This window comes from Podarcis muralis, chromosome 9 (genome assembly GCF_964188315.1).
Source record: "Podarcis muralis chromosome 9, rPodMur119.hap1.1, whole genome shotgun sequence".
NCBI classification, from domain to species: Eukaryota; Metazoa; Chordata; class Lepidosauria; order Squamata; family Lacertidae; genus Podarcis; species Podarcis muralis.
In genome coordinates this window covers 37,617,692-37,629,736 of record NC_135663.1, presented here as the reverse complement: position 1 = coordinate 37,629,736, position 12,045 = coordinate 37,617,692, and the positions used below count along the sequence as shown (strand labels likewise).

At 39.5% G+C, this 12,045-nt stretch overlaps 1 protein-coding gene across 11 annotated transcripts in view; it reads left to right on the top strand.

Annotated features, from left to right (window-relative positions):
* Positions 1-12,045, top strand: part of SLC10A7 (solute carrier family 10 member 7) — a 133,921-nt gene that overhangs the window by 97,468 nt on the left and 24,408 nt on the right. For 8 of the 11 annotated variants that reach the window (XM_028743132.2, XM_028743131.2, XM_028743134.2 and 5 more), the window contains 3 exons: positions 6,862-7,027; positions 9,349-9,400; positions 11,373-11,446. In XM_028743132.2, the coding sequence (XP_028598965.1) occupies positions 6,862-7,027; positions 9,349-9,400; positions 11,373-11,446 (292 nt within the window). Of the gene's footprint in view, positions 1-6,861; positions 7,028-9,348; positions 9,401-11,372; positions 11,447-12,045 lie in introns of those variants that run through there. The other 3 variants (XR_013394190.1, XR_013394189.1, XM_028743140.2) reach the window with 2 other exon arrangements.

Below are 12,045 nucleotides of genomic sequence, written 5' to 3'. Positions count from 1 at the left end.
AAGCAGCACACCAAAACCCACTGTTCTCTATGAATAAATAATAAAAGCCATGTCTGTACATTATCATTCATGCATTCTGTAGTTGCCCACTGGTGATTTGTTTGCCAGCCTGAAGTGGGCGCTTCATATTAAACTGTCCTTAACTAAAACTCAAATTAGTTATTACAATTGCACCGATTTAAAATGTAAATATATAGATATATGTAATTGAATTCTACTTTGTAAGCTCACTGGGTTGCTCTCTTGAGATATAGTGATTCTGCCAGTGAACTGTACAAGTGGATTTTGCAGGTGGAGTGGTCTAATCTGTCCCCAAAACATTGCTCAAGCAGGAAGCAAATAATAATTATTATTTATATTTGTTAGTCGTTTTCCTCACAAAAGCGTCCAGTTAAAACAAATGCAACCAATAAAAACTATAACTAATAAAAACTATAACTAATAAAATCTATAGAGATAAGAGAACAAGGGCCAAAAGTCTGGATAAAGAGAAGAGTCTTTGCTTGGCTTTTAAAAATAGAGACAGATTGTGCAAGGTATTCCTCCTTGGGAAGAACAATCCACAAGCAAGGAACTGCCATTGGAAAGGTTCATTTTCATGCCTCAGATGATGATTGCAGGGTCTGGGGAGAGGTAGTCCTTGGGGGAATTAGGGTCCTGAGCTGCATAAGGCTTTAAATGTCAAACCCAACATTTTGAATTGAGCCTAGAAACTAAATGGTAGCCAATGCAATTGTGCCAGAATTGCTGTTATATAATCAGAGTGTCCTGTCCTGATCATCAATCTGCTTGCTGAATTCTGAACCAGCTGCAGTTTCTAAACTGCATCCAAAGGCAGCCCCATGTAAAATACATTGTAGTAGTCCATCCTAGAGGTTACAACAGAAGTTAGGCACAACTGGCCACTAGCAGAAGTTGATGGCACTCCATGCCACTGAGGGAACTTGAGCCTTAAGCAACTCTAATGGATCCAGAAGTATCTCAAGTTACGCATTTGCTCCTTCAGAGGGAGTATAACCACATCCCAAGCTGGCCCCATCTCATCCCTCTGGTCCAGGGAACCACCTGCAAACTGTTCCTCAGTTTTGTCAGAATAAAGCTTCAGTTTATTAGCTCTCATCCAGTCAATTCATGAGGCAAAGCAAACTTTCCAGCACATCCACTGGCACACCTGCAGATGTAAAGGAGAAGTAGAGCTGTGTGTCATCAGCATATTACAGACAATGTAGTCCAAAATGCTGGATGGCACCACCCATCATTTTCATGGAGATGTTAAACAGTGTGGGGGATAAAATCACACCCTGCGGAATTCCACACTGAATGCTCCATGGCACCAAACAGTATTATCCAGGCACAACCACCTGAAAATTACCATCCAAGTAGGACTGGAACCACTGTAGAGCAGTGCCACTCAACCCCAACTTAGCTGTTCCAGAAGAATACCATGGCCAAAGGCATTGAAAACGGCTGAGAGATTGAGAAGAGTTAACAGGAACACACTCACCCTGCCTCTTTCCCAGCATAGCTCACTATTCATGGTGACCAAGGCAGTTTCCACATTGAAGTCAACTGAAATGGATCCCAACTGAAATGGATCTAGAAAGTTGGTTTCATCCAAGAGAGCCTGGATCTGTTCCACAACCATTGCTCAGAGACCTTGCCCAAGAACGGAAGATTAGCAACTGGTCATTAATTACTTAGATTGCCTGAATAAAATAAGAATTTCTTAAGGATTGGTCTTACCACAGCCTCCTTTAAGCAGGCAGAGACCACCCCATCACCATCCTGGCCAAGGCTGACCCCTCTCTTACAGGTTGTCACCCAGACTGAACCAAGCACCTTGACCATGTCCTTGGGCTGTACCAACCCCTAGGACTGGACAGACACTTCTTGAGATGTATCTGCTTTAACAGTGGAGTCAAGGTCTTGGCAAATGCAAGCAATTTTATGTCCATCTTGCTCACCCACTCAGGTCTTGGTGATACAGACCAGATCAGCCTTCTTATCCACAATCAAATCATGGTTAGGAAAAATCTTATTCAAATTCAATCTGGCATTCAACAGTAATAGCTGCAAACCTGAAGGTTGGCTGATAGGACAACCACCATTCTTCAAGTTGGAGAGGGGCCTGGCACACATTGTCTATAACGACCCTTGCTCAGAATCACTGTAATTGCCCTTTCCCCAGCTGATCTCGTCCCAGGCATATCTTTTCCTCACTCCCCAAAACTGAGTGCCATAAAACACCTCTGAGCAAATTACAATTAGACAACAACCACCCAAAAGTTAAAGTAGCTATAAAGCATCAGCTACGAATCCCCCCTTTTAAGAGGAGTTTTCCATGGGAAACTGAAAAAGGAAAACCAATGATAATTTACTCAAGCAAGAACTAGGTTGATTTTATGAACAGGCTTTCAGGCTGCAGTCCAGTGCGTACTGAAGTTGGTGGAACTTCCTTCTGACTTGTGCATAGGCTTGCCCTTTCAATATAGTTTGGCATTTAAAGTAAATAAAGCTACAGCATTTCTTAAGAAACATTTTAAACTAGAATGTAACTTTAATCCATATAGAAATGGCCCTGTTTACAGCTAAACTTCAGCTGAATTTCAGGAAGAAGCAGCAATCTTCTGGGAGGCCAACACTGTTGAAAAGCTGTTCAGAAAAATTGAGATGACAGATTAACAGCATTCATGCCATAGTTCACTCTTATCTGACACTTGACTTTAACTACAGACAGATGAATTCTTGATAGGAAGGTAAACAAAGGAAAATATAATATACAGCACCCTAAAAATGTCATGAAAGGTTTGTTTTATGGTATTGAATTGCAGTGTTTTTAACATTTAAAAATAGAAGTTTGAAAATGCCCTTCAGATTGTTTAGGGAATTTTAATAAAATGCAAGAGCTTGTGTAACACTCATCTAAAACTAAATAGAACACAGTATTGTGATTTGCATCCTGCTCATTGAACAAGATGTTATTCATAAACACACAGATTATTGCATATGATGTTTAGAGACTGAGATTTAAAGAAGCAATAAGCTAAAGAAAAAATAACAAAACCAAAGCAGAGAACATTTGAAGAGGGATATTCTGACATCCATCTTTTTGGAAAGTACATTGCTACATCAGAATATTAATAGTCAATAAAGGAAATTATATTTAAAACCTTGCATTGTTTTGTGATCTTTTTCACATTTCTTCAAAGAGCACTTGAGTCATATGTGTTTCTTTGGGATGCTCAAAGGAAAGGGATTTTGTAGATCAAAGTGGCTGGAAAGTAGCAGTCAGCAAAGGCAGCAGTTCAAAAGTAGAATCTGTTCAGAGCACAGATCCAACAAGCTCAGAACCGTTATAGGGTATTCTATCCTATCCAGCCACTAAATTAAATGGCCAAGGTCTACTTTATCACTTCCATGAACTCACATCTGATTTTTATTAAGCTCCTATTTGCCCCTTTAAAAAATGAATAAAGGAGATTTGGAGGACCTCCCATGTAATTAACTTAGATCAAATTTACATTAGCATTCCCTTCCTATAGTGTCATTATTAGAATCACCACTGCAGTTGTACCAAGTGTTGTAAGTTCAATGGAAGATATATAGCATTTGCAGGCAACCCTGAATGCAGTGCATACAGTTCTAGATTCAGAAGTTCTTGAGGCCTGACTATGCGTTGCATGCAAGTATGTGTAATTGAACCGCGATGACCCTTTTATTTTAGGAAATGCTTTTTCAGTAGCAATTTCAGGTAGGGAACTGACATGCGAGGAAAGGACTAAGCACGCCACACACCCAGTTCTCTGCTTCAGATTACCACTTCCTGAAGTGCTTTTTCCTTAAATAAAAGGGCTGCCGTGGTTCAGTTACGTGCGTTTGCATCATGTAATGTGTAGTTATATCCTCAGATAGAAACAGGTGGATAGAACGTCTTTTTCAAGTGTGATGTTGGAAAGGTGGCATATGAAAAATGTAACTAAATCCATAATAGATAACTGCAGCAATCTTGACACTTTCTTGCTCAGTGGCCTCAGATGCCTTTGTACGACGGACCATACACCCACCTTTACTTGCTGCAATGGAGTATGACATGGGCATAACTTTTCTTTCTTGGAGAGGCTCATACTATTTGTTTTCTTGTTTGGGCCAAATCATGTTTGAGATCCTTTGTTGTAAGAACCACTGTACTGTATGGCTAAGCTGGAAAGTCGCCAATTCAATCTCACCTCAACTATACACAAAGTCCTCTGCCCATATCATCTGCAGAGAGATAATAATACGGACCTAACATACAAGATGGTTGTAAGAATTACTGAGAAGAATGTGCATGGAACTCTTTGAATATGCAGAAAGTGTTTTTTTGTTTAGTCGTTTAGTCGTGTCCGACTCTTCGTGACCCCATGGACCAGAGCACGCCAGGCACTTCTGTCTTCCACTGCCTCCCGCAGTTTGGTCAAACTCATGTTCGTAAAACTGTTATATAAATGCTAATAATTAATTTCATTATAGTAGCTGTGAAACTAATAGGCTACCCAATGCCTATTGTTAAGATCTCTACCCAGCACTTGCTTTTCATTTCTCCCTTTGTCAGTTGTACCCACTAGCAAATCATTAATTTACATCATGTGATTCCCCCCCCCCCCTAGCACGCCACTCTGGATATAGATCAGTATTTCTACCCATAAGCATATATGGGGGAGACTGTGGTGTCCTTGCTGCCACTTACCAAGTTCATTGCAGTGCTTAGATTCAGACAGGTGCCTTTCATAACTTGGTCCTGTTAGCGCTCTGCTACATTGGTTTTCTCTCCCTTTTCAAAGCCCCTTCTCTGGACATGACACTTTCCCAGCCCTGATTTGCAGAAAAGAAGCAGCAGCCAGTCTTTAAAGTCATGTGACCAACGTGACTGAGTTATTCCACCCTTAGTTTTGTGAATGAGCTTCAAATCTAGGTTTCCTATTTCCAATCCCAGTGATTACTCCACTGAGCCTGCCTGTTAGTGTGTCTCTAGTACCATACAGAAAGTGTAATATAGAGAACTGTTGTCTTGTTGGTTCCAGAGTATGAGAGGTTCAAAGTAGATTAGTGATCGGCCTTGAATAACCTGCCTTTATTTGAAGAGCAAATGTTGGCTCAGTAAATGTGTTATGGCACCTGTTTGTGTGCAAAAGCGCATTGCTATTAATTTGTGCTGATTTGGAGTCTGTAGTATCACTCTTGCAAAGCTCCAGGCTTTTCACAGCTGCCTTTAATTAAATTACTGCTTCCAGTCTACACACAGAGACATGTACACACACATTCATTTATTCAAAGGCCTTATGTATTCTACCTTTCAGGGGAAAGCCCTCCCAATGAAGCTTATGAAAGATTTTGATTTCTAAAATTTTATTTAAAAGCATATCTAAACCATTTAATATTTCAAAAACCTCTCAAGTGGTGTACAGAAGCAACATCAATGAAAACAAAAATGTAACTTAAAGCCTATAAAAATATAATGGCAAATCCAACAGACTAGCTGGGGCTGATGGGAGTTGTAGTCCAAAAAAGTCCAGATCTGGAGGGTACCAGGTTGACAACAGCTGGATTAATGGGTAGCATGAACTTTCTGTGTTACTTCAGAAACACTGCAGTAATAAAATCTGTTGGGGCATCTCTTGAGAAGTCTTGTTATGTGGTGACTGAAAAATTAATGCAAGTTCTGGCTTATATAATTTCCTGCAAGTCTAATGTAAGCTGCAGACTTTGATTGATGTCACATAGCACTTTCATGTAGATTAAAGAGAAAGGGGAGAAAAGATGGAACCCTGTAGGACAGGTATGGTTGAACCTGATATTCTCCAGGTGTTGCCCAATCAGCTTCTATCAGCCCCAGCCAGTATGGCCAACAATCAAAGATGGTGGAAGTTATATTCCAGCAACATCTAGAGGGCTACAGGCTAGTCACCCTGATGTAATTCCCAAGGGGAATTAGTCTTCCAGCACCACCTTCCGGAATTATGTCACAACTTTGAGGAAGTCCAGAAAAAGGACTTTGGTCAATAGTAGCAAAATGTAATCACTCCTGTGTTTCTAGAACCATGCTGCCATTAGTTACTGTACTTCCAAACAATAAAGGGAGAGGGAAACTGATGAAAAAATTTCATTTTCAAATTCCTGAATGTGAAAAAGTTGCACCAAACATTGTAGGCTTGCTCATCTTCTTCCGTTAATTCTGGTATTCCAAAAGCATGCAACTGGCATTTGTCTTTCGATTTACAAAAACTCCATATCTTCAAACTCTGAATTATTTAAGCTCCCACAACACATGCACTTTTGCTTTTCAAGCATGAGTTATAATTTAATTAAAAACTTCTGGTGCATCGCTAGCTATTTAAATATTTAAATGTTCCATGGATCACTTTCGATTATCTGCTCACATGAAATTCCTGAAGATGTCAGATTTTTAAGATTCCCAAAGTTACACTTGGAATTGTCTGTTGATGCAAAGGGGACTGTGATAATTACATACATCCATTAGTATCAGCAGAGGAGATAAACTTTGGGGAGGCTTAATGGGCATGTCTCAGTGACAGCTAGCAAAGAACATTTGGCATGATTAAGGATAGACTTGAATGTACTTGAAAATATACTCTCATTATGGACGCCCAGTGGAAGTTGCACTACAAATGTTAAATTCCCCAGAAGAAGAGTTATGTGGCAGGGAAGCTTTGAAATCCACCGTGGCCGTCATCCAAATTATTCTCTTCTCTTTATGTCTTTCCGCTGTCAGATTCATTTTGTGATGCCCAAGTTGGCTCCCTGTGTGCGTTGAAAAGAGGCAACCTGTTGATTTTTCCTCTCTCTCCTCCTGCTATGTTTCAGATTGTCCGAAGATACATCAAGGAGTGGCTTGAGAGAAAGAAGCCTCCGTTTGGTGCTATTAGCAGCTGTGTGCTCCTGATGATCATCTATACAACGTTCTGTGATACTTTTTCCAATCCAAACATTGACCTTGATAAGTTTAGCCTGATTATAATCGTTTTCATAAGTAAGTACCACCAGTTCATTTATAATCCCTTTTAAGAGCTGGGAAATGTTTCAAAGGAGCTGTGTATTGCTGCCCAAGGAATCAAGAGCCCATAGTGTACTCCCACATCCATTCTGAGTTTCTTTGTATTGCGACCACATTCTAATATGTGATGAATTGGGGCTATTGAGCACTGCCATGGTCTTTGGATGCATTTTAGAAACGTGGAAGAAGTAACACTCACTATAATTTTCTGTCATAGAAATGGTGCACCTTAATATGTGGTTAACGCCGCAGTAGCATAGATTCAGTTAAGACATTTGTTCCTATTTAGAAATGATGCGCTCCTTGAAGAACAAGCATACTTGTGGGCAGGTGCGTACGAGGGGGGGGCAGGGGGCGGCGCACCCCGGGTGCCACCCTGGGAGGGGTGACAAGATGGCCCTCTGTTCCCCCCCCCCCATGCACACAATATTTTGAGCAAGGGTGCTTAGCTAAGCTGTGCTGCCGTGGTGCTCAGAAAGTAGTGTTGCTAGCATCTGCACTGTTGGAAAACATCCTTGGTTTGTTCTGCTATCAATTTCAGTACAGATGGGCTGCCAGAACAAAGCCCCTCATTGTAAGAAGAATCCAAACACACAAACGGAAGCATATTTTCCCTCTGTGTGTGCAGAGGCCTGTGTGGAAGGATTCTCTTGTGGCCCCTGCAGTTCCTGACGTGGCAAAGTGTCAAGTTCTAAATTCTATTGGGCTTCAGTTAGTTTTCCATCTCTAAGCAGTAAATAGCAGAGCCGACTATGATATGGTCTTCTGGATATAAAATCTTAAAAGGGCATCCACTCTCCATGGGCGTTATAGAGCTTACAATATTATGGTTTTCTCCATGGTTAACAGCAAGAGTATCAGTTTTTTCATGGTGAATTTTTGTAGGATGGTTCTAGTTGAATAGCAGCATGTTAAAATATTTGTTGTTGGTAAAATATTGTTGTGTCATAAAGCACAAAAAATATATTTCTTGCACAATCAGTATGTTTTGTCCTGTCTATATAATCCGTATGTTTTGGTCAGGAATAAAAAATGTCAGATAAATTGGATCAAAAAGGACCGTGTAAGCATTTTATTAATTGCCTGAGGAGGGAGGGGGTGCTATTCAAGTAAATTTTACTTAGAATAGACCTACTAAAATTAATGGGCCTAACTTAGTCATGTTCATTACTTTCAATGGGTCTACTCTGAGTAAACCTCAGGTAAATACTATTTGTTGTCTTTTGTGTTCTTCCATATATTTGATGATAAATAACATGCCTTGGGATTACCCTTTTAAAGATTAAAATTAGCTCAGAAAATAAAAGTATTCTGCTGAGGACTGTCTGCAACTTAGTTGGGTAAAAAAAAAAGTTTTACTAAATAGAGATCAGAATGTGGGGAAACAATTCAGAAATTAATGCAAACCAAAAGTGGAAGATGGTGGTGAGGAAGGGCAAGCAGCCATGTGAGACTGTCTGGTGAAGCTACAAAATTTCTAGTCCTCATTCATCCTAGAAGAAATAGACGCGTAGAAAGCACACACAGCCCACACACCCTGCGCTTCAGAAGTTCTCCTCAATGTAGGAAGGTTCCGAAAGAACTTGAGATGGGGCTAGACATGTTGTCCTGTAGCTCCATGGCTCCTTTGTATCTGTGTTGACTCTGCAAGTGACTAACACATGAAGACTTCTGTATTAACACTTTTAAATTCATAAATACTTTAGGAATATTTAATAAGAAATTCTGCAGTCATTTGCACACACACACACAAATATGCATGTAAATGTTCTTCCTACTATTCCTTTCAATATCCTCATCTTTTAATTGTCATAACTTTTCTTGGCTTTTAATTTCTTAGCTTCTTTTTTATTTAATATGAAGCAATTTCTTTTGTCAAAAAAAAATAACATTTATCAAATTCCTCCAATTAATAAAAGTTCACCCACTCAAAGAAACCAACTTGACCTGTTACGTGAGTCTCATACTGAAAACCAACAAGCCATCCGCCTTCTTGATCATTTATTCAGAGTATGAGAGCCATTTCCAAGCCCTTCATTACTTTTTCCTACTATGATATCAATTCTTTGCACAGGGGGAATAGGAGAATTTTGTAAGGTATTATGACAGTGTTTAGTTCTGCAGGTACATATCTGACTTTTGTACTTGTAGCAGAATAGCAGGCATATATTTTCTCATTCTTAATAGTAAAATATATGCATTTTTTATATGAAAAGATGGGTGTATATCTAAAATGTGCATTTGTGTGGGTCTTTTCATGTTGCACTTAACATTTATCAAACTAATTTGTATTTCAGTATTTTCAGTTCAGCTGGGATTCATGCTGTTAACTTTCTTCTTCTCTACAAGGTATGTTACAGCAGTAAAGGTTATCTATAGCAAAAAAAGAATAGTTGGGTGCAAAACAGAGGAGTATTGTCCTTTCAGTCAGCAACTCAAAAGTTTGTACCAGGTGTGTGGAAAGTCTTGTGCACCTGAGAAATCAAAGGATGGACGAATAATCTACTCCTGTTACTGTTTGTTTGAACATTTATACCCCACCTTGCCAAGATACAATCTGACTCAATAGAAAATAGAAAACGAGCATTACAATACATTCCCAATATCGCTTAGAACAAGCCCTTTGCAGCTGTTGGGAAAATAACTGTAAATATCAGCAGAGGGTCTCTGGCTGGCTGCAGCTCCAATTAACTGCACGGTGAGTGGAGGAGGCAGCTGTAGTGAAGAAAATGCCTAACTGGGGAGTAGTTAATTAAACAATTCAGGAGGAGGGGGTAAAATGGTGTGTTGGGCTTTCCTGGACACTTGCAGTTTGGAATAATTACTACTCTAATACGTATTCACACACTCTCTTTTTACTTAATAGCCACTAATTGAATAAGGTCCAAGAGCTACGTCTCTGCAGTCACAGAGGGAATCCCTTCTGTCCCTGTGCTTTGCTTGTTAACATAGGCCTGATCTAGCCCTATTAGCATAGTGCTCTGCGATGCAACCTGGCTTTTATTACCAAGATTTCTGTGATGCAATTAATTTTTGAAGTGCCTGGGAAAATCTCCTGCACAATCAGCGTGGTTGATTGGCCTCCAGGAGGCAGTTATTAGGCACCTTTAATTTATCTTCTGTATACAGACCATATTTTTTCATAATGATCCCCAGTGGATGGTGGACAAATTTAATATAAAACAGAGCCTACTTCCTGGTTTTACACTCATCTGTGATGTGCTAATTTTATCAGAGCCTAAAAGGTGCTGAATTCAGCACCTTCCCCAATCACCTAACACGCCCCTAAAGTAGTAAGTAATCTATGCCTTTCTTAGAGCTGGGGTGGTTTATTTCCTTCCCATTGGGATGCAAATCGTAAGTTGTTTTTGTTTCTGTTTAAAAGGGAAAAAGATATAGCTTTCCACACACATATAGTTGGCCATTATGAGAAGCGAATGCTGAAGTAGATGGGCAAGAGCTGGGTAGGGGTTTGGACAGGTGGTTCAGGCACTTGCGGTTTTCCCTCCTTCTACACACACACTCCTAGAAATGCAGACTGAATTTTATTGAAAGTACTTTGATATTTAAATTAATAATGATTTTCCTGTTGCATATGAGCAGCCATTCCTTTCCCTAAGCCATCTGCCTAGGTTCAGACCTCACAACAAGCTGCTGTTACTCCAGATTGGAAACAAAAGCCTTCCAATTCCTTGTGATATCACTGGAAGTGGAGTGGGTAGCACAAACCCAAGGGCCACTGCATCTTGTCCTTGTAACACTAAACCGTGATTTAACGTTGTGTGCAAACAGACAGATAATGTTTCAGTAAGGCTGCAAGGAAATTATGCCAGTATTTTAGGCTTCACCCTAATAGACTATTTAGAACTGTGTTTTAAGAGGACTGGTGCCCAGTTTTTGGAAAGGTGAAAATTAGCTGTAATGTGGTGCTTTACATTTATGGAAAAGTACTCTGGGCTGAGATAAACCTGTCCCATAAGAAACCAATTGGAATCCTTTCATGGGTGCCAACTCCCTGGGTGCCTGAGCACCCACAAAATTCCCCATGAAGTGGCCAGGCACCCACAAATTTTGGTCGCGGAGCCAGGTTGACACACCTGAACCCGCTCATTTTCCAGATAAGAATATATGCAGACAAGATTTTGCAACAACAGAGAAACCATTCCATTTAATGCAAAAATCAAAAGCGGCTGAGCATATATAGCTAGAATTATATTTTATGAAACCTAATGCAAAGAGATTAAAAACACACTTATGGGGTATGGAAAGTGAGCAGCCATTTGGTAGAAGAGACTTTTAAAGTTCCTTACATTTTTTCTAGGAAGAATTCTGGTTTCACACCAGCAGATACAGTGGCTATTATCTTCTGCTCTACGCACAAATCTCTGACTTTGGGTAAGTCTTTACTAGAGGTTGAGTTCAACTTTTCAGTCTAATCACATGGCTCCTTATACTTCACTTTGATATGAAAGTGGTTTTCTGATATTCTGTTATCAGTTCAGCAATATGACAAGATGTAGTATAAAAGCCTAGCATTAATATTAGTACATTCATGAGAACACTTTTGCAATGGGCAAGTAAATGTTTCCTAAGAGGAAGACAACATAGTCTTCTCCTCTGGGAATTTAGTAATTGTATTGCAGTGCCATTAATCTGTTCCTTCTTTAGAGAAAGTGATGTGATTTTTTTTCTTTGTTTTTGATGTTCTCTTTCTCTAATCTAATATTGATAAAGTTTGTGGTTCATTTCAGATTATGTTCTGAGTTATTACAACACAGTCAAACAGCAAAATTATTATAGCTCAAAACTGTAATGCACAAAGCATTTACAATATAAAGAAACATAAATAAAGACAGCAGTGTTTTATCAAATATCAGTGTATTTATCCTAAGCAGTCTCTGGACTATGTGTTTATTCATTACAATTCAGTATTCAAAGATCATTGACTTACTAGTCACTCAAAATTCCCTTGCAATAACATTTGTTATGGTAGA